Source organism: Phocoena phocoena, chromosome 12 (genome assembly GCF_963924675.1).
Source record: "Phocoena phocoena chromosome 12, mPhoPho1.1, whole genome shotgun sequence".
Lineage (NCBI taxonomy): Eukaryota > Metazoa > Chordata > Mammalia > Artiodactyla > Phocoenidae > Phocoena > Phocoena phocoena.
The window spans coordinates 83,678,849-83,702,464 of NC_089230.1; the positions used below are offsets into that span (position 1 = coordinate 83,678,849).

A 23,616-nucleotide genomic window follows, 5' to 3' on the forward strand; every position below is an offset into this window, starting at 1 on the left:
GATGAGATTAAAACACTGGACACATTAAAACATTGGACACAGAGAGCAACAAAAATGATTGAGAGGCTGGAAGGGCTAGTTTACGAGGACACATTAGCAGCCATAAAGCTCTGCTAATAACACCTGGCTGAGGGAAAACTCAGGCAGATGGCAGCTTAATAAGAAGGTCCTGAAGCACGTGCCTGAGGACTTTGCCTTTTGAGGATCAAGAAACCTTGAACTGTAACAGGAACAGAGAAACCCAACAAGCTTCTCAGAGCTGTGCTATCTTAATGCGTTGACACAGGTAACTGGGCTTCCCCTTCCCATGTGAAAGTGAGTTGGGGAGAAAAAAACAAAGAAAAACATTTAAAAGATGAAAATAAAGAAAGGAGCATTCTTGAGGTGGGAGACGGACGGATGGTTCTGCTTTTTAAACCGGAGGTTTAAGGAGTCACTGCGTGCTCCCAGCCCTTCTGACGGTCGGTGCCCACAAAACCAACATGAGAGAATCTGGACTCACCGAGATTCCCGCCACTCCAGGGGGACCTGCCGGGCCTCGATCTCCCTGGAAAAAAATGTACTATTTATAATGATATCTATAAAATCTCCACCGATGAAATTAATGCTCCAGTAATAATTTGGATTTGGTAAAGCTTCTCTTTGGAACTTATAAATGTTATCCGTATCAGCTGGGTGAAGCTAGAGCCCAGATGGGAAAAGAACAAAATGAAAACTGCAGCCAATGGAACCTACTAAAGTTCTCTCTCTCTCTTTCTCTTTTTTTTCCCCCATAAAACCAAAGCAAATAATAATCTTAATGAAAACGAGCATTCATGGTATCATTTCTGTGACCTATTCTTTTAAACAGAACCCCATCCATATTACAGGTAAAATCAGTAAACAGTTTTATTCCACATATTCAAAAGTAATTCATTACTAATACTTAAAAGCTAAGCACACTGAATGTCTTCTAAAAAGCTTTCGCTGTACTTGTCTCATTGGATGTAGGTTAGAATAAATGTGTTTAGAACTGGGGATTTTGTAGCTTCTCCTCTTTAGGCCAATAAGAAGAGCCCTGGAATTGCTCTGAACAGTGGACTGACTCAACCCTTTTTCCAAAGGCAATGTGGTATTTTAGATAAAGCCGACAAGGCTAAAAATACTTCTGATTATATATGGGGTAATAAAATGGCAATTTTTTGTTGAGCAGAATCTACATTAAAAAACTTCCACAGTTCCCTAAGGGACATAAAAGAAGACTTGATTAAATGGAGAGAGATGTTTTGTTCTTGGAGGGCATGACAGTGCTATAAAGGTGTCATTACCACCCAAACTAATTTATAAATTAATGCAATTTTTACAAATTGTGGCTTGATCGAATGATATTAAAGTTCACTTGGGATAATAAATATATTCGAGGATAAGAGAAAAAATAAAAGAAGAATAATAAAGAGGTTAGCAATATCGTATTTCAACATACAATAAAGCTATAATAATTGCAATAATGGAATACTGGCCCAAGATTAAGCAGTATATCAATGCAATATAACAGAAACCTCAGAAACAAACTAACATTTGTAATAGAATTTTAGTAAAGAAAGGGCTGTATTATTCAACAAATAATGCTAATAACTGAATAATTTCTTTGAAAAAATCTGATTCCCTTCTTTGCATTATACTCCATATAAATCCCATATAGATTATATAAAAATAAAATGAATTAATAAGAACTAGAAGAAAATCAAGTCATATTATCTGATTTTGCTTGAGAATGAGAACGAAAGTCATTTAGTGCATAAAAGCAAAATAAGAAATCATAAAGGAAAACAGTTTTACATTTGACCACATAAAAGTTATATTTACATATAGAATAAGATTAAACATAAAAATGAGAGGCAAGGACCAACCAGGATAAAGCCTCTACCATATAAGATAGAAGTAGTATCTTTAATATATAAAGCATAGCTACAGTCAAAAAAAGAAAAAAAAAAAAGAACTAGTAGAAAAATGGGTGAAGGATGTAAACAGGGAATCCTTGTCAGTTCCACTCTGCCCTTTTTTAATTACAGGATTTTTACCCTGGAAATGAATATACTGGAGCTTTTCATTCAATGGAAACATTTGCATATCTGATAAAGGTGAATGTTAAGAGAGCTCCTCTCTGGTAAGATGTTCCTTCCAGCAATCGGGTCTCACAGTTCTTTGAACCACTCTCCCCTAATGGTATGGCCTCTTATTTCCATAGCTATACCCGAGACCTCGTCAAAAACAATAACTATATCCCTCCATAACCTCCACTGCACGCATTCCAACCTTGGACCACCATCTTCCATCATTCTAAATCACTCCCTTGAGTACTTTGAACCCCCAAAACTTTTGATGTCACCAAGATCTCTAATCCATCCATGATTCAAAATTTTCATTATCCTTCATTGCCCGGATGGCCCCTCCTCCTTATTTATCTAGTTTAAATTCCACTGTCACTTGTTATAATCACCCCCTCGTGTATACTGTTGGCTTCCTGGCCCATTCTTGCTTCTTGCACTCACTTGTCAAAACCGGAGCCTTGTTTAAAGCCAGCTCCCCTCCTGTTCTGTGCCTTTGCCTGAGTGTATGTACCTGGTACATAATCTCACTTCCGTTCATGACCATGAACCTCTAGGGTAGCGGTCCCCAACCTTTTTGGCACCAGGGACCGGTTTTGTGGAAGACAATTTTCCCACAGACTGGGGTGGGGGAGGGGGGATGGTTTGGGGATGATTTGAGCACATTATGTTTATTGTGTGCTTTATTTCTATTATTATCACATTGTAATATATAGTGAAATAATTATACAGTTCACCATAATGCTGACAGGAGGCGGAGCTCAGGCGGTACTGCGAGCCATGGGGAGGGGCTGTAAATACAGACGCAGCTTCACTCGCTCGCCTGCCGCTCCCCTCCTGCTGTGCGGCCGGGTTCCTAACAGGCCACGGACCAGCCGAGGCTCTAGGGGGTTCTGCTCAGCCACCACACTCTGTGGTCCCTGGATTTTCCCTCTCTCTGAGAGGACCTTCTCCTTAAATCTCCAACCTCTTCTCCCTACCACACTCTCAGATGATGACCTGGACTCCTCCATCTCTGAGAAAACTGAAGCAATCAGAAAAGAACCTCTATAGACTCCAACCAATTCATGTGCCCACATACCAGCATCTGTACCCCTGTTCTCTGATTTCCCAACCGTTACCATAGATGAACTATCCATGCTTCTCTCTGAGGCCAAACCCTGCATTTATGCTCTAGGTCCCCTTTCCTCTTAGCTATCTAAGGATGTCATTCCAGCAATTCTCGCCTCTCCTCCTATCTCATCATCCCCCTCCCCTTTCTTCAGCACAGTAACAGTCTGCTACTTCTGTGGTCTTAAAGTTCGTTTTAGCAAACCTTGCCCTATCTCCTCCAGCAGCTGCTGGCCCAGTTCTTTACTTTCCTTTGCAGCAAAACTCCTTAAGCACTGTTTAAACTGTATTTGCTGTCTCTAAATCTTTTTTTGTTATTCTCTCTTAAACCCATTCAAGTCCAGCAATTGGTCCTACCAACACAGTGAAACAGTAATCACTCCCCTGGTGATACGTGACAGTACTCCGCCATCCTACTTGACCCCATCCTACTCGACCTATCTGTAGGATTGAGACAGATTTTCACTCTCTCTTCTTGCTACGTGACCTTTGCTTGATTTCCAGGAAGCCAATATTTCCTCCTATTTCCCTGGTCACTCCTCCTCAGTCTCCCTTACTCATTCCCCCTTTTCTTCCTGATCTTAATGTTGGAGGGCCTCGGGGCTCAGTCCTTGACCCTCTTCCATTTTTTTGAGTGAATAAACAACACTCTTTTTGTCTTTAATTTTTTGTCTTTTAAATTAATTTTTATTGGAGTATAGTTGACTGATCCTCTTCTCTTTTAAAAGAATCCACTGTCATTCTCTTGGTGATCTTATCCAGCCTTCTGACTTTCAGACGGCATCTATATGCTTAGACAAGCAACCTGTATCTTCACTTGGACTCTTTATTATTATTATTTTTAAATTTTTGGCTGCACCACGCAGCATGTGGGATTTTAGTTCCCCTACCGGGGATCGAACCCATGCCCTCTGCAGTGGAAGTGTGGATTCTTAACCACTGGACTGCCAGGGAATTCCCTGAGACTCTTTTTTCAACTCCATACTTTTATACTGTACTGCCTACTCAATACCCTCACTTTGCTGTCTAATAGATACTTCCAACCTCAGTCCCATGTCCAAAATTATACTCTGGATCATTGTCTTCCAACCTCAGTCCCATGTCCAAAATTATACTCTGGATCATTGTCTTCCAACCTCAGTCCCATGTCCAAAATTATACTCTGGATCATTGTCTTCCAACCTCAGTCCCATGTCCAAAATTATACTCTGGATCATTGTCTATCTGCAGCTTTCCTCATTTCTGTTGATGACGCCCTGCCATGCCAGTTGCTCAGGTCAACACCATGGAGCCGTCCTCGACTCTTCTCTCAGACCCACATCCCATCAGTCCTGTCGCCCTGCCTTCACAGCACGTCCATAACCTATCTGCTCCTCAGGACCGCCACCGTTTCTGCTCTTATCCGAGCCGACACCACTCCCCCCGTCTACAGGAACAGTGTCTTCCCTGCCCCATCCTCACTCTCCAGCTGTGGGCCCCATCACTCTACTACTCAGAAACCACCGCTGGCTCCGTATTCCCTCAGGGTGAAGGATAAAGTCCGTACAATGGCTGGTAAGCCTCTTTATTAATTAGTGCTTCTCAAACTACCTGTGGTGAAGGAGGAGTTTATTTACTTATTTATTTTCTAATGCATCACGATCCAGGGTGAGTCTACTGGTCACAGGTTTGGATATCATGGCAACGTCAAAAGTCAAGCTGCCAGACAAGCTGCTTAAATGCTTTCCCTCCATCTCTGTGCTCACCTTGCCCCAGAATCCATAACGAGTCTGCAGACTGGCACTGGGACTGCACTGGCCAGTGAGTAGCATTGACCTCAACATGGCGGGGCTGCTCCTAACTGCCACCCCACCTCTCTGACCTCATCTCCTAACATATCCCCTCGCTCACTCCCCGGGTCTCCTTGGATGTACCAGGAGTGCTCTGCCTCAGGGCATTTAGACCTGCTGTTTTTTCTTCTTTTAAAAAAATTTTTTTAGTTGTATATATTTAAGGTGTACAACATGATAATTTGATATACGTATACATTGTGAAATGATCACCGCAGTCAAAATAATTCACATCCCTATCACCTCACACAGGTCACTGTGTGTGTGTGTGCGTGTGCGTGTGGTGAAAACGCTTAGCAGATTTCAAGCGCACAGTTTAGCACGGTTACCTAGTGTCACCTTGCTATACACTACATCTCTAGAACTTACTCACCTTGCCTGGAACATTCTTCGTTCTGGCTTGAGGGGGCTTGGCTAACTGCCCCCTACCTCTTCCAAGTCTGCTCTTTTCTTGCTTTCTCAGACCACCCGATTTAAAATGATACCCTTCCCTTCCGCACTCCTGATGCCCTCAACCTGCCTCTACTTTTTCTTCCCACAGCACTTACCAACAATATTATTTCGTTATTTGTGTTTATTCTTTTAGTTTCTGTATCCCCTTCTTAGAACATAATTTTTGTCTCTTTTGTTCCCTTATACATCCCCAAACCTAAAACAGTTCCTGGTCCAACAGTAGGTGCTCCATAAACAGTTTTGAATGCTGAATCAGTGATCACACGTCTAACCCTGCACTTACCTTTATACCAGGAAATCCTTCTAATCCTGGCAACCCCATCACACCAGGTTCTCCCTGTTAAATATGAACATGAGAACACAGAAGCGATGGTCAAAAGGTTTTTTAAGCATTGATTTCAAAAGCAAAGATATTTTTTTGCCTAAAAAATACTCCCTCAAACATCAATTGGTAATTTAGCAAGTAAATAATACACTCTATTTTCAAGCATCTGTATTCTTGCATTTGATATTTGGGAACAGTTTGAAAATAAAGCTATTCCCTGGAGAAGTATGAGTATCTTTTCTAACTAATTGTTTTTATCCTGATGAAGAATCTGCTCTGAACGAATCCCTCTAGTCAGTGATAACTCCAATTTCAATAAGAATTAGAAGGAAAGACTGGGCTTTAATAAACTTTGCCAATTTATAAGGTACCTAAGCCTTCTAGATTATCAGAAAACAAGACTAAAGTCTTTAAGAGTGGATGAAGATGGAGCTCTCAAAGTTTATAATCCCTCAATATTTCCTGGAGCTGGATATGAATTGTGGATGCTTCAGAGGACAGCCCAGGAGCAGTTATTTATGATGGCTCACCGAGAGGAGACAGGTAAGCATTTCTGCTAAAAAAAAAAAAAAAAAAAAAATCTGTTACATATGCTGGTGTCTGGTCCCAGATGACTGGAACCCCTAGGCCCTCAAGGAACCCATTTAGAAAGGTCAGGGTGAAGGAAGCTGCCAACTTTGCTCAGCCGATCAATCAATATTTGTCTGAAAGTAGCTAATAATAAATATTTAATTGAAAGCCAATTATAAATTGAATATCAAGGGAATGAAATGGAGTGCCTCAGAAGATAATAAATTCAATTAAGGGTAATTTTTATCTGTAAAGGTTCACTGAGAAGATTAGAAACAGTGGTACGGATCTGGTGTCCTGGGATCTGAAGGATGCTGGAAGAGTATATCTCCCCATACTTACCCCGATGGGCCTTTTCCATTTTCTGCTCTGTGACCTGTGACTCCACCATTCCTGGCTTATCTATCTCTATGCTATGAGGTAGTATTTCTCTATTCGGGGCAACTGGTCGGAAATGAGTTGTCCGGTGGTGGTGACATGGAGCCCAAAGGGATAATCTAAAGTTTTATCTAAGATAAACCTGAAGGTTTACTCGGTAGTTAATTTCATGATTCCACATTTCTGTTTTTGTGCTTCACCCATTTAATTCACATCTCTAAAAGCAAGGAACGTCATCCACTTAGTTTTTATTCTTTGTCGCAGCTAAAAAATTTTGAAGCCTAATCTCTTCAAATTCTACTCAATTGCTGTCTACATTTTCGTTGCCACGCGCTTTCGAATCCAAGTGAATTATAATTTATCCTTTATTATAATACTTTTTAAAAAGGTTTCTCACCTTAACCTACAGTTACTAATTTAAAAACTTGGGTGTTCCAGAAAAGTCAGCGAGAAGCCTACGTGTCCCTGAATGATTCAGAGGGGAAGCTTGTGTGTGTGAGTATGAGAAGGAAAGACCAGGAGGAAATTTTTATCAATAAGATGAAAGCAGGTTCAGATTGGAATGAAGGATATGCGGGGGGAGGTGAAAGCATTAAAAAACGTTACAGATAAAGAAAGCACAGCATGAGTAATGAAACAACGGAAACTTCTAAATGACATATTTCGGAAATATGCTACAAACTGGGCATTTCATAGGGGAAAACAAATGGGCTTTTAATATATATTGCCCAATAACAAAAAATAAGCTCTTTCATGCGTCTCCTTTGAAAATCTATTTAGATGTAAAAAGATTGCTTTTTATGGCTCTTCTTTCACTTGTTTAAAATTTATTCATCTAGTTTTACCAAACTCCACTGTAATGAAAGGGCCTGCGATTTCCTGAACATGGAACCAGTCATCAAAATAGTCCTATTGGAAGAAAGTGTCCTATTTCTCGGGAGCTTTACATGCGTCTTCCTCCAGCCCAGGGTGACTTTCAAAATCACACTGATGGAAGAGCGTCAAGGGCAGGGACACATCAGGACCGAGGCATCCTGACACGAGGAGGTGCCCGCTTCCTCCATGTAACCAAGGGACATCTCCGAAGGCAGGCATCTCTCCTGAAGGTCTTCTTTCAAACTCGAATAAAGATTTATTTTCTAAATGACACAAAACATGGGAGTATACATACCACTGGGCCAGGATCACCTTTGGGGCCCTATAAGAAAAATATGAGAAGTCATCTTGAAAATAACGACCGAAGCAAACTTACAAACTATGAAGAATTTTTATCCAATTGGCTTTAATACACATAAAAATATCTGCCGGTTTTGTTTTGCTATGGTTTGGATTTGAAGCATAATAAGATGAGGAAATATAACTTGATGGAACTCCCATGACGGTGATTGCTTGGACATTGATTTAGTTCTCAGGTTTCCAAAAAGTGACACCGCAACGCAGAATGCTGTTTTCCTTTATTTTGACTGTGTACATTTCCCCAATGTTATTATAATTGGTTTCATTTATTTCCTCCTGCAGAAAATTTTCTTTATATTTGTAATACATACTTTTCAGTGAACTTAGGAGGTCTGTGTGTGTGTGTGTGTGTGTGTGTGTGTGTGTGTGTGAGGCTGCTCAGCTAAAATATGCTTGGTGGTAAGAAACGGTACTCACAGGGGGGCCAGGTGGCCCTGGAAAACTGGGAGCGTTCACACCTCCCTTCAAAAGAAAAAGACAAAGGTGAGAAGAATTTGTAGTAACCCACAGCCGGAAAGTGATTTTACATAATTAGAAAAGTAAATACCTGGATTTTATATAAACTGCTCATTCCATTTCCTTCATTGAATGGTACACCCTTAGGAAAGAAATGAAACATGGAGTTATCCTTTGAAGTTAATAGTGAGCATCTCTACCTTTTGTTGTTTCACCAAATGATATTTTTCCTACTCTATTTTAGAAACTGAGTTTCATGTTATCGGTAAAAATAACAACATTCCCGTTTTTGGTTCTTCTAAAGCAAACGTAGAAGAAGAAACCAGAAGGCATGTGGGCTCCACGTGGAGCACGCGCGCACACTTTGGGTGGGGCTGTGACGAATGTGCCGGCTTGACAGATGAGACACTAATGCATTCAGAGGAAGATACTATTTGCTCATTAAAATTCAGTTTCTGAATTGCCAATTTATGCTAACTGTTTACAGCCTGCTGACCTGCAGGCCATAACACAGGAGTGCTGATGAAGATGTGAACAGGGAACAATTGGGCTGCTGAAAGGTAATTTTTTTCCACACTCTCTTCATACCAAATAGAAAATTAAGGGAAATGGGGGAGATGTTGTTACTCACAACCCTGCATGGATGTTTCTACAAAAACATATTCTTTAGAACAACAGGGAAGAGGAACTTCCTAATAAATTGACCCGTGAATGCAAAGTCCCAGAGCAACTAACACTTAAAGAGAACTACTGTGAGGGGCTTTCAAAATCGTACATTTTGGCATTCAGGAAAAATTTGCATATGAAAATTTTAGTTAGGATCTCCTAGCCTTCTTTTTAAAAATTCCCATAGAATCATAACCTGCGTTTTCCTGTATTGTGATTTCCACGCTTCAGCTGCAAAACTGAAGAGCCATCATTGCCGTTTTTGGACCACGGCGGTCAGTGGTGCTCAGGGCGCATGCTTTGCATGCATCTTCCAAACACTTGTGAAGGAAGGAAAAATGCTCTGTTCGTTTATTCCTTCAGTATTTCACTCGTTCATGTGACAACTGCTGAATGTCTACTGTATTTAGTCCTGGAGGGGGAAGGATACTTTTGTCTGAGATTCCCAGGGCCCCAGGGGGGTGCTTCACAGAAAAGACAACATTTAATTTGTTTTGAAGAATAAATAGTTTTGGAGAATCGGGCTGGGGGGCAAGGGAGATTTCTTAAGTCCATCGTAAAATAGAGGTCCTCTTTGGGAGCTCATGTTGTATTTTGCTGTTCTGTCCACGGGGGAGGGAGGGTATTTTAGTGTTTGAGCCTCAAATGCTGCCTGCTCTGCTTCCTTGTCAAAGGAGAAGGTAAGTAAAACAAAAATGAAGAGCACGTTTAGGGAAACCGAGTGCCAGCATATTCACTGATGCGCGCCAACGTGCGATTGCATGCAGAGTAGCGATGTATCTTTGTTGTCTCCAGCATCTCAAGAAACTCTTACCAGTGGAGAAAGCTGAGACGTGAAACTGCACAGCAGCCATTCCCTTCCTTTCTCTTGTTTTTAGATGAGGATGGTACTTAAGGTGAGGACTTGGGCCATTTCAGGGCGTCACTCAGTTTTCCCGGATGTCTCCCTTGCATACAGGAAGCGCACATGTTATTAAACTTCTGATTGTGTTTCTCCAAAAAAAACAAAGTCATGGATGAATTCTGCCCCTTCTGGAGGAGTCTGGCTTCTTCACCTCTCCCTCTGAGGCAGGTGGGAAAGAACGCTTGGCCGGACGGACGCTGTGATGCTGTTTGAGCGAGACCCCACTTGAGGGCAGACTTGCTCCAGAGAGAGGCCCCTGTCCTCCTCAGCCTACCGACAATGTGCACGTCTGTCTCAATCCCTAGCACGAAAGCAGCGGTGGCCCTTGTACATTTCTTTCACTAGGCGCCATATAAATAGAATTTCCTTGCATCTCGGGCATCATAGATGGTAATGAACACACACAGCACAACAGAATTTTTCTACCAACTCACACTGCCGGAAGGGATGTCTTTTTACAGCCCCTGTCTTTTCTGTGAATGAGGCTCATTGAGGTTAAATGACTTTCCCAGGGTCCCCCAGGCAGGAGGTGGAGAGTAGGGGTGCACACCCACCTGAACTGAGTCCACAGCAGGGAGGCCCACAGTCCGCAAATCCGAGCAGTGTGCCTCAGGGCTGAGCTAAGGCGGGAATCAGGGCTCCCCTAAGCCACCCTGGCTGTCATTCACATTTATACATAAAACTCAGATGACTTTTATCCTTGAGAATATCTAAATGTATTCTGACCTCTGAGTCATAAAAGCTTTTTTTTTGATTTCAACTATAGGACATTCTGAAAAAGGCAGAAATATAGAGATAGTAAAGAGACCAACAGTTTCTAGCGGCTGGAGGGACAGGGAGGTGAGCGATGAACAAGTGTGGCACAGGACGTTTTCAGGGCAGTGAAACTGTTCTGTATGGTACTGTAATGGTGGATACGTGAGATTATGCACTTATCAAAACTAATGGACCATACAACCAAAAGAGTAAACCCCAGGGTCAACTATAGAGTTTAGTTAATAATAATGTATCAATATCAGTTCGTCAACTGTAAAAAATTCTACTCTAAGAGAGAAATTATATTACCTGGATAGTTAATGTGACAAATAATATTTCTCGACATATACTTCATAATAATAATTTTGTTATACATGCCACTGAAAAATCATTATATCAGGGTTAGAAGGAACTTTATACATATGTTTTTGGTTTTTAAGCCGAGATAAAATTCACATACCATAAAGTTTATACTTTTAAAGAGTACAATTCCACACTAATGTTAAGATATTAATGATAAGGGAAACTGCGTGTGTGTGGCAGGACCATATGGGAACTCTTTGTATTTTCTGTGAAATTTTCCTGCAAACATAAAAAATCATCCAAGAAAAATAAAGTCTATTTAAAAAAACAACAAAAAAACAAACAAAAAAAGTAAAATCCTTTTTTTTCCCTATTCCATTATGGTTTATTACAGGATATGGAACATAATTCCCCGTGCTATACAATAGGACCTTGTTGTTTATACAAGTCTGAAGTAGATGCATGAATTTATGTTTTAAACCTGAAACAACTCACAGGTGGTCCAGGTGGTCCGGGTCTCCCAGGGGGTCCCTCGCTGCCCTGCAAGGGGGTACACAGACCAACATCAACGGCTTAGACATTTCTACTCCAGGTTTATGGACCCGACTGCGCTTGTTCCGAGAGCCACATTCTGAAGTCAATATGACTTGTTTTGTTCACCCTTGCAAAGTCTTATTCAGCGGGGCTTTTCCCTTCACCTGGAGAATTAACATTACTAGACCACGGGAAAGGTAAACGCCTTTTCCCACAGGCATTCAGATCCTCACGGTGTGAGCACCAGGGATGAAGCTTATTTTTAGATGGAGCCAGACAAGCAGGTGACCAGGTCCTGGACTTCGAGTGCAGCTGGGGGAACTCTCCCCACATGGGGGTGCAGAGCACACTTCCTGAAGCAGCTCAGGGACACGGCTCTTTGGGTCAGACCCTCGCTTCTAGCCTCACCTCCACCACCTTCATCTTCTGGGGACCAGAGAGGGCATCCACATGCTCTGACTAAAGTAGAAAATCACAACCTGTGTGTGTCTGCAGGAGGAAAACCTTCTTTCACATCCTAAGTGAATATCAGGCATGTCCCACTGAGCAAAAGTGACCGTGGTACAACGCTGTATAAGGGAAATGTTCTTTACAATGTAAACAGCCTCAGACATTCTGCTTCCAGGCACAGCAGACTGAAAATGAAATGTGTGAGAAATGCATTCAAGTTGAAACTTGAAAAATGGGATTTCATCTATATTTTGATAAAACATAGGATGCTTATTGGTCCGTGATAAACAGAGGTATGATACTCCTTTTGGTGCCTTTAACCAGTTTTTCCTGTAACTGCTTTTTTTTTTTTTTTTTTTTTTTTTTTTAGAATAATAGCCTCATAAAATCTTTTCAGTCCCTCAATATCAGGGGCGATGGCAAGAAATGGTTCATTAAAAAAGAATCCAGAGAGAGTAAAATTCCTACTTTAAAATGCCCAAGAATTTTGAGGGATTTTAGTCTGTTTTCATAAATTTGATGAAGGATTTCATTCCAATCTCCCCATTTTTTCAGTAACCAAAGAATCCTAGAAACATTTTGATTGTATCTTTATCAATAAAAACCAACTGTTAAGTTTTTCTTGCAATGTATCTGTCTGAGAAGGAGTGACCATGAGTATATTGTATCTTTTCCCAAACTGCTCTGCTTGTGGCTCTCTCTCTAAGACGCATGGGGCTCTGCTGGCAGCGTCCTTCAGAGAATCATATCATGATTCTCATGAACTGTGAGAGGATGACAAACAAGGAAAATATGCGCCTATTGAAAGGACTTTTTTTTTCCGGCACAATTAATAGTCATATTTTCATTCTCGATTGTGCCCCAAAACTCATCTCGGTGTGGAATTCCCATTAACTTCAAAAGGCAAATCTCTGACTGAATAATTTCCATCGAGAACAAATCAAAAAGGCTGGTGGAGTTGGGCAAGCTCCCTGGGATGCTATCAGAGAAACTGTGCTGAGACTGTCCAGAATAAGCACGTGTTGCCTTTTAGTTTGGGGGGATTCCTTTGCTCCTTGATGCCATTATGCCCCACTGTGGTCATTTTGAGGTAGAAGCCACTTGAGTGGCTCACATGGCCTCTGGATTCTTAAACTTCTCTCATCCAAAGAGTTAGTCCATGTGACTCATGTGGTGGCTCTATCACACTGTGGGTGACACTTTAGATCCTAAATGGGGTAACTGTGTGATCTTCCTGCTGAGACCTCTTTTGCTGGTTCTCCCTGCTGACCACAGCAACCCATCTGTCCTGTCAACCGGACTCCCCAGGAAGCAAGTTGTGCTGGTTCTTTCGCGGATGTCTCCTAAGACCACCTAAGGACAGAACTTGGCAGATTTTCTCAGCAAGCACGTCATTTACTGGGATCCTGGTTGGTTCTGAGAGCGAGCCTCCTGTCGGGAGCCTTGGCACCTGCGGCTGGACTTCCAGATACAAACTACCTTCCTGCACCTCATCGGGAGGTGACCCTCACCCCATCCTTCCCCACAGTGGATGCCCAGGACCCTGAGTCCAGCTTGGATGTTTGCTGTGTGGCACCTATGTGTTATTCATCCTCTTCCCTGGGAACATATCTCTTGTCTTCAGACCAATTTTGGGACCTATGTCTTTCCAAGCCCACTTCCCTGACATCACTCCTATAGTACTTTGAGGCTTTGCTTGATTTTATGGATTTCTCTGTAAGTAGGCTCACCTTGCCCCTACCCCAAGCCCCAATCTGGACAGTAAGTGAGGCTTTCCCTCTGTACCTTGTTACCCTTTGTTCCCGAGGGGCCAGGATGTCCCGTTCTTCCCAACAAGCCCTGTAAAACACAAAACTAAGTTTGTCACAGAAACAACAACCAAACGGCCAAGGGTATTGGAAGTTGGTTGCTCAAACTGATACACTTTGAAGGTCATTTGATCCTAATTAAAATCAGTCCTATAAGCTTATATTTCTTCAGGCTGATACAGCAGCTGTATCCTGCTAATAAGCCCTTGGAAGGATAAAATTTGTATTTGTGGTCGCTTTTTCACCTTGGCCGACCACATTTAATGGCCTTAATTGGAACCTCTTAATACATTTAAGAATTTAGCCTTGCTGTTGAAATGGCAATTTACATAGCATTATGCCTTCCTAAATGAGCTATAATTTTGGTGGTGATCACCATTTTAAATACTTCACAGAGCAGAATTAACAAGGTGAGTTATGCGGTCTGCATTTTACCAATGGAAAATAAAATTTAGTTTAAAATCTTCGTTGAGCATAGAGTTAGCTATCATTTCCATGGCTCCTTTCACAACTCTTTCTCTTAACTTTTAATTTTAGTGTACAATTTAGAGCCAGGTTTGTTCTATATAACTGTGGTGAAAGCATAAAAGGTAACATTTTCATTATGGCAAACCCACGATTCAAAACATGAAAGAACACGATTACATTCCTACATACCATTTGCCTAGGCACCCTAAGAAGGAAAGAGTTGGAAAAATTGAGGCTTGAGGAGGGCTGCTAGACTTAGCAAATAACAATACAATATTTGGGACAAACATGCTATGAAAGTATTTATTTACATGAAATTCAAATTGAGCCTCATGTCCTGTATTTTAACTGGCAACCCTAGATTTGAGCTCTACTTTCATGATAGACTGGGTTTAGCAGGTGGGAAAGGAAAAAAAGATTGTTTTAAGCAAACAGGGTAACTGAAGACAAAAAGGCCCTGATGCTGCGTTTGAGAGAGACAGCTGAAAAAAGTGCCGACTAAAGTAGAGCGTATTTTAAGTCAGAAACAGGAATAAAAGTAAATTGAATCTGATAATCCTTGACCCGTTTTTTTTTTTTTGTTGTTCTGTCTAGAAAATAAATTCTTAGTTTATGGCGCTTAAAAATGTAAGGGTGTAACCATCTGAATATCTGTCCCTAAGGTTGATGCCAGAAAAATTATAGCTAAAAAAGCTAACGCTCCTCTACATCCAACGTCTATTCAAATAGACTTGCTTCATCACAGTCTGCTTTCTGGTCTGGTAGAATTTTCATGACAAGTCTCCACAACCCCAAGCAGCCTTAAGGAATACTAACAAAAATCTGAGATGTTGGATGCTACTTTCCCCAGCAATAGCTGCATACTCCACACAGAGGAACAGAGAACAAAAATCAATAAAGAATGTTAGTTCACTTTGCGTCATACCAGCAGACATGGACTCTGAGTGAGACCATTTTAGCAAATACTTACAGGGGGTCCAGTCGGGCCAGGAGCACCTGGAAGGCCTGGAACGCCTTGAAGACCCTAAAAGAGATAGTTCCTACCATAAAATGTAATATCATTGGAAACAAAGCATTTTAGTTCATCAAATTTTTTTCTTTTTTTTTTTTTTGCAGTATGCGGGCCTCTCACTGCTGTGGCCTCTTCCGTTGCGGAGCACAGGCTCCGGACGTGCAGGCTCAGCGGCCATGGCTCACGGGCCCAGCCGCTCCGCGGCATGTGGGATCTTCCTGGACCGGGGCACGAACCCGTGTCCCCTGCATCGGCAGGTGGACTCTCAACCACTGCGCCACCAGGGAAGCCCTAGTTCATCAAATATTTTGACGATTGAAAACTACCCATCTTTGTTGGCTAATCAAGAAACACATTTGTCATCTGCAAACTCCCGTTTTCTAAGAGTAAGGATGGCGAGCTAAAATGCCACGACATGGAATTTGTTACAAACATAATTTAATGTGTTGGTGATTCATAGAACATTTCTGATCTCACAGAGCTCCTCCATTGACAATAGCCATCTTTGAGAAGCTGGCACTGCTAAAGCATGAAAATACAAATTTCAGATGAGCAGAATGCCATCAAAGAAATACATGGTTACACTAATGCTTCTTTCAGTTGGTGGAACAACGGACTCTGTTTTATGATCCAGTATTTAGTTTAGCCGGCCAGTTCATTACAAGAAATACACCTCATCGGCGAATTTAAATTTATAACCCTTTAATGGCTTAAAGGTAAAAGTGAAGAGATAGCTTCTTAGGCCCCACCTAAGATTTGTAGCGTCATGCTAATTATACTGGATACATTTATATATTCAAAGAAGAATTGGTAAGATTAACTGATAACTCGTGTAATTAATTTGTTCCTTTACCAAGTAAGTCAGCAAAAGAATATTAGTTAAATAAGTTACATAAAATCCATAATATGAAATGTTTTGCAACTGTTAAAACCATGTTTCAAAAGCTATTGAATAACAAAGAAAAGGAAACGTTACAAAATGTTACATAAAGGTCCAAATTATTAAAAACTTAGAAACGCACTTCATAAAATATGAGACTGATAGAGGCTCATAATGCCTTATCTGGAAACTTTAGTGTCAGGTGTGTTTCAGGGTTCTGAATTTTCAGATTTGTTTCAAAGGGAACACAGTGCTCATACTGGATACTACATAACACTCCCATGGCACCTGAGGCAGTACCTGCTAATAAACACACAAATATTTCTATAGCAAAACATATGATAGTCTCACCAAGTGGGATGAATAGACTAGCTCCATGAGACTTCAGGTCAGACTTTGCTGCCAAATAAATTTGCTGCAAACTTGGGAAAAATTTCCTGGGTTTTCAGAGGCATTTGAACTTTGGAATTGTGGATGAGGGGTTGTGGACAACAATCTGACTTTTACCAACAGTCGGAGAAGTACAAATAGGAATAATTTTTGTCTTTTTAGTGCTTTTGTGTATTTCTCAAGTTTTCTATAAGGAACTCAGATGATTTCTACAATGGGAAAAATATACTTTTAAATACCCGTTTATTATTTCACATAACCATATGACGTGTCAAGTTCTATTTTGAACGGTTCCACTTTTTCAGGATTGAATTTTCTTTACTGAGTAATCCTTTTATAGTGCCAAACCATTCATTGTTATAATAAATTCCTTTGCTCTTTACTGTGATGAAATATGCATTTTATACATATTATAAATATCAGGTGAAGTGACTATGGTAAAACTGCTACATAGTTATCTATGGGAGCTCTAGAGGAACAAAGTTCTACAGGATCAAGGTTCTTTGCATCAGTGGGATTAAGGACCAAGCTCTGCCAGGTCTGTCCATCTAATGCCTAATGGGATCATATTTTCCTTCAGGTTTTTCCATGTGATGGGAGGTGAAGAAATGCTGGAAAGGCTCTCCTTGAATGTGCCGAAATTCCTCATGTAACAAGAGTCTTGGGTAAAATCTTATGTATACTTGTGTTAATGTGGACATATACTTTCTTCAAGGTGGTATCATCCTCACTGGCAACGCTCAGCGTGTGTGTGCGTGTGTGTGTGTGTGCATGTACCCATGTGCATTTGTGGGCGGTACACACTGGCATGTTGTATTGACTCTTTTTATTCCCCCACCATTAACTTGTTTATGGGGTTATACGTGGAAAGGAAACAAATTTCCTTCTGGAATGGATCTCTAAATGTCTGGAGATTATAAATGCTATGCCACAAATTGCTTTATCTCAAAACACCCACATTTCCATAAAATTCTCTCTGTATGTACGTGTATAAGATATGTGTGTTCATATGTATTTTTTTTTTTTTTTGCTACTTTTAGTCTCAACACTGAATCAGTCTAGAGATGCTGAGTGAGTCTTTAGGTAGTCCAGTTTATAAGCTTGGGACTCATTAACCTTTGATGACCACATTAAACTTTAAAGTAAACCTCAGTCCATAAATAAAAAGAAATCATTCTCAGCCATCTTTCTCTGAACAAGCTGAAGTTCTGTAGTAAGGGTAAAAGTTACTATGGATATATAAAGGGCAAGCAGGTAATTTTACAAGACAAGAAAGGTCATTAAAGAAGACAAATACCTATTAAAGAGTAGGACAGTCAATTTAGCATATTTACCAAACTAAAATACAAATTAAAATTTACTGCATAGTCAAGGATCATTAGAGCTAAGTACTTTCCCTATTCTGATATTTTGATTTTGCAAGTCCTACCTCACTTGCTACCAAGAATATTTATTTTTCCATTGCTACAACTTATGGCTGACAGTATTTTTCCTGTCCTATCTATCAATTATTATTCTAAAATATTGTAGAAAGACCTGTATTCCAAGCAAGAATTCCCTCTGACTATGAGAGGTAAGTCCGTGTTCTATCAGCACCTGCTAATTTGCTACCTTGCATTGTGAAACAACACCCGTAAAAACCATTGAGGGTAATGTCACTTTTGTAAGCGCAATAAACCGAAAGGCAACTCCTCTCTTTAAGTTCCCAAATGGATTAAATCGACCATTGGAAAATTATTAAATAATAATTGGGAATTCCTCAAAGAGACAGGGTGTCCTTCTGCATCTTTTCCACTAACGGTAGAACAGACATCTTAGATTTTGTATGATTAGATATTATATGCATATTAAAATAGTATAGTTTATTGGCCAGCTGGAAATACATATGTTCTTGGGCAAAGTTTCATTCACTTAAACAAATCAGCAAATTAAAATGTAAGGGAGTATCTGAGTCCAAGTAGAAGACGAGATAATATTCAATATTTCCCACCTGCCTGAGAGGGACAAGCTGCCTTGCCCCGCTACCCCCTAAAGGCCCAACTGAGCTAGTATGTTACTTCAGGTTTATTCATACTATTCATGTGATGTGGAGAAACTCCTCCTGAACTAGCTGGAATTGTCTAAGTGTCTTGTGCAAAGTCTGTGTACGCTGTGTTAAAGAACCAGCAAGGTGTACTTAAGGAAAAGCACACTAAAATAGTGATTAAGGAGGGATTTCAGTTCACCAGGAGTGCTAAGGATTCTGAAGAATCAATAAAAGTTAACTTCTAATAAATTTAATTTAGAGTCACTTATGAAAAAGCCTGAATTCCAATTATTTCCTGATCTTTTTGTTATTACATTCTCAATTACCTTTAAAGCCTACTTCTTGAGTCTAGGCAGTTAAAAGCTGTTAGACTATTAAAATCAGACACTGTGCTTGTACTTTAGTGCAGCTTTCTGTGGAGCATGAAGATGCAAAAGCTCAATAACTCTTCCTTATTTAGAAAATAAAATGCCTTTACTGTTTTTTTTTTTTTTTGCCATACGCGGGCCTCTCACTGCTGTGGCCTCTCCCGTTGCGGAGCACAGGCTCCAGATGCGCAGGCTCTGCGCCCATGGCTCACGGGCCCAGCCGCTCCGCGGCATGCGGGATCCTTCCGGACCGGGGCACAAACCCGTGTCCCCTGCATCGGCAGGCGGACTCTTAACCACTGCGCCACCAGGGAAGCCCGCCTTTACTGTTTTATTTACAGATGAAAAGAAATGTTGTATTTCTTTGCTCTTCAATTTTTAACTTGGACAAAAACCAAGCCAATCCTCACAGTTTTCTTGAATAGAATCCATGTTAATTAAAAACAATAACAACGATGATAATTTATAATGTGAAATATATAACTCCAACTCAAAAAAAAAGATCTACTTTATATCATTTTGATTTTCTGCACTAACATCAAGGTTACTAGATGGCTTACTTACTTTCATTAAGAATTATTAGTATCAAAACTGTTTAAACTAACAAGAATTCATCATCCTAATTGGTTTTTCTAAGAGTTCATGTGAATTATGCAGGAAAGAATGCTATCCTGAGCATCAGTGTGGCTGAGAGTCAGAAAATTATGCCACCATCTCAAGAGCACATTTGACTTTGAACCTTAGTGGGAGGGTGGGTAGCTGATTTAAACCAGTCCAAGCAGACCCATTTGATAGTTTTTTTTTTTCTTCCTCCCAAGAGTTTGAAAGTTGAGCAGAGATACAAACAAACCAAGGTCAGTGAAACTGAGCCACGTTGCAGCAGCGGCCCAGGGAAGTTCTGCTGAATTCTGGAGCTGCCCCTATCCCTAGGCTGGTTGCTGACTATCCCTTCAATTCTATGAGCTACTTTGGGATTCTTTTCAGTAAATCTCCTTTTCCTCTTTCTTCTTGCTTTTATCTTGAGAGAGCTGGAATTGTTACCTGCTATGAGAAAACAGAAACGTAGTAACTGATATGTTAACTTTGTGTTTGAATTCCCTTGTCTCAGAAACTGGATCACTGAAAATAAGCATCAACGTATTATTTTAAATGTGTTAACACTTGGAAAAAACCTGTCTCTGTTTCTATTTGTTTAGCATCAAACATGAGATATGGAAAATTGATGTCCTTCTGTTGTGTCACATGGAAAGAATCAACAGTAGGGCTGCATGGTCAGAGAAGAGCCTTTTACCTCATTGCCTTTCTCCCCACGTATCCCGGGGTAGCCTCGCTCTCCTTTGCTCCCCTAGAGACACAATACATTTAGTTAGTACACTCAGTCATTTTGTCATCTTTTGGGAAAATGAACATATCTCTTCTCAGGACACTTGGGGCATGTCATTTGGACAGAATCGGGGAAAAATAAATGACATCTGCAAATGATTTTTACACCACCTTTTCAAAATATTTTTAGAAAAAGGACTGTATTTTAAAACGTATTTCTTTTTCTTACCCTGAATTAAAGGTTGCACAGAGGAGAGACTTCCTTACCTTTGGTCCCTCTCTGCCTGGGACTCCTGGAGGACCTCGTGGCCCTACATCACCCTAGAGGACAGAGCAGTCACAGCTGAGAGAAGGCACCATGTGTCACCTCCAGGGTCCACCAACACTTAGCCCCCTTCTTACCTTCTGGGCTACAGAATCAAACTGTCCAGGCTCACCAGCGCCTGCTTCTTCTCCTTTGTTGCTTTTCAGCCCAGGGACACTGGCTTGGCAGTTGCCACAGAAGTTCTAATGAAGACAGAGATAAGGTCACTGGAGATTCATTATTCATTGATTGGATTTGAACTTCTCTTTGAACTTTTGTGAGAGTTGAGTGATAGCCATTGCTATGTCATTCTACTTTCAGAAACTTAATTTATTCAATTTGAAAGACTACTTTTGGGGAGGCAAAAACTATTTTAAAAGATAAACTCGTAAGTCATAAGAAAGAAAGAAAGAAAGAAAGAAAGAAAGAAAGAAAGGAAGGAAGGAAGGAAGAAAGAAAGAAAGAAAGCTGTGAAGAAAAGATTTCCCCTTTTGAGAGCCCAATCAGTTGGAGAACCCTAAACACAGCTTACTAACCTTTTATTTGTTAGGGGAAACACTCATGTGGGAAACAATTATTTGAGTGGCTGGGACTTGACTTCTAAGTCAAATCCAAGTGCAGATACGAAATATAAGTGGAATCACCTTTCCATCGCCTTCTCTGTAATCTTTAGCTGATCTACAAACGCTTCAAGTTAGTTACCTGAACTCACAAGATAAACTTCTTATCACATAAAGCCTACAGAGGCTTATTTTTAAATAAACCGTTATAAAAATATGATCAGGAAAGGCATAAAATAGGGACTACTGAGTGGGGGACACAGCTTAAATTTAACAATTGACCAAAGGTAGGACAATCTAAGCCTCAATTCTTCCATCTTTTTAACCAAAGGGAAGAATCCTTAAACATAAAGAGGGAATGGAAGCTTGCCGTTGACGGGAAGCTGGCAAGAAAGGCCATGAAGTTCAATATTTTTGACCCAGTGTATATCAGCACAAGTTTGATTTCCAAACATATGCTCCATGGAAGACTAGTTTTGTATGATATTGAAAAGGTTCTGAGGCAATTTGCCTAAAAAATGCTGGGTTAGAACAGTTCTCTTTGTGGTTGTCCTTCTTAGAGCTGGAATACATGAGAAGGAGTTGGAACGTGCAAAGTTTCCCAAACTAATTTTACCACTAGGATCATTCCACTGAGGTAATGTGCTGGTACAGGAGTTAAGAAGCACATACATAATTGTAGAACCACCCCTACTCAATCTGAAAAACTGTGAAGGTAGAGACGCTTGAGGACTTCAGAGAACCAAAAAGCTTTCCATATTTCAAAAAGTATAAAGAACGTCTACTGTATCTGTAGACATTATAACATGGCACATCAATATATAGTAACATTTTAGAATGGATTATTCAACTGATTGCTTTTTTACTGAAGTATAGTTGATTCACAATGTTGTGTTAATTTCAGGTAAATGGCAAAGTGATTCAGTTATATATACATATATATCTCTTTTTCAGATTCTTTTCCCTTATAGGTTATTGCAAAATATCGAGCATAGTTCCCTGTGCTACAGTAGGTCTTCGTTGGTTAACTATTGAATACAGTAATGTTCATATGTTAATCCCAAACTCCTAATTTATCCCTTCCCCCGTTTCCCCTTTGGTAACCATAAGTTTGTTTTCCATGTCTGTGGGTCTATTTCTACTTTGCATATAAGTAACATTTTAGGATGGATTATTCAATTGATTTTTATTGAAGTATAGTTGATTTACAATGTTGTGGTAGTTTCATGATTGTTTTAATAAAACATAAAAAATGGAAATAATTACAAGTCAATAGGATTTTCTAGAGTCATTTCAAACTGACCTCATCTTTAGGTTAGAGTTACTAGAATGGTAAATGAAGGAAAGTGGATTTCATTAAGGTTCTTGAAAAAATATCTTTTAAGATTTTTCTCACGGAGAGGATAAAGACGCAGTTATTAGCTAATACACAAGCTTGTTCAAAGAAGGACTGACACACGGATTAACCTGGAGGAAGGTCTTTGAAGGTATACATCATTCGGGCTGGGAAATATGTCAGTTCTTTTCAACACTTTATTCAAACACAGTTTTTGAGAACAGAAAGCAGGACGATCAAGTCCGCTAAAGACTTTAAGACAGAGTGGGACAGTTAATGTACTGGGTGACAGGATTAGGATTAAAATTCCCATATGCTTTAGGGAACTACATGCTTCTCTCCTACTGAATACAGCTTGCTGGGACTCAGTCAGGGGTCCTGCCCACCTCTTGCCAACTGGCTCCCCTGAGACTCAAAACCCCCATGAGGTGATGTTGGGTCTGGACCCCGGCAAGGGCATTTATTAAGGGGATGCTGCCCTGGTGAAACTGTTGACTACTTCCATGTCTGAGGCCATCGGAGCCCTGTTTCTTTTCTCTGTCAGAGCCTGTTTGCAGTCTTTTTGTCTGTAGTGGGAGCTGCCACATCCTATCAGGATAGTCAATAATTTTTTTGGATCTTAAAGAGCCCTAACTGTTCCGCAATGATATAACTCCTACAATCCTGCCATTTCCAACATCACTGCCCTCGTAGAGAACATGAGACTGACCGTCTGAGGACCTGCACTCCTGTGTTAATGTCACACTTACTGGCTGTGTGACTCTGAGCAAGGTACTTAACTCCTCAGAATTGAGGTCTCTCGTGTACAGAATGGGAAACTCCACAGCCTGAACTCATGGGATTCTTGCGCAGGTTAAGTGAGATGATATGAGTAAAGCAGTGTGTTGCCTGGCATGTAATCATAACTCAATAAACATAAGATCCTCCTGAAGCCCCCATAAATACTATTTTTTAAAAAAAATAGGATTTGCTCTTTTTTAAAAAATTAATTAATTAATTAATTAATTAATTTAGGGCTGTGTTGGGTCTTTGTTTCTGTGCGAGGGCTTTCTCTAGTTGTGGCAAGCGGGGGCCACTCTTCATC

General features: G+C 40.4%; 1 protein-coding gene across 1 annotated transcript in view; it reads right to left on the reverse strand.

The window, feature by feature from the left end:
• The window catches only part of COL19A1 (collagen type XIX alpha 1 chain), a 352,005-nt gene that overhangs the window by 28,827 nt on the left and 299,562 nt on the right, over nucleotides 1–23,616 (reverse strand). The window contains exons 31-41 of the mRNA XM_065888668.1: nucleotides 20,735–20,839; nucleotides 20,600–20,653; nucleotides 20,301–20,354; nucleotides 15,304–15,357; nucleotides 13,843–13,896; nucleotides 11,569–11,613; nucleotides 8,536–8,586; nucleotides 8,406–8,450; nucleotides 7,924–7,950; nucleotides 5,763–5,816; nucleotides 503–547 (exon numbers count right to left, since the gene is read on the reverse strand). Coding sequence (XP_065744740.1) covers nucleotides 503–547; nucleotides 5,763–5,816; nucleotides 7,924–7,950; nucleotides 8,406–8,450; nucleotides 8,536–8,586; nucleotides 11,569–11,613; nucleotides 13,843–13,896; nucleotides 15,304–15,357; nucleotides 20,301–20,354; nucleotides 20,600–20,653; nucleotides 20,735–20,839 — 588 coding nt within the window. The remainder of the gene's footprint in view (nucleotides 1–502; nucleotides 548–5,762; nucleotides 5,817–7,923; nucleotides 7,951–8,405; nucleotides 8,451–8,535; nucleotides 8,587–11,568; nucleotides 11,614–13,842; nucleotides 13,897–15,303; nucleotides 15,358–20,300; nucleotides 20,355–20,599; nucleotides 20,654–20,734; nucleotides 20,840–23,616) is intronic.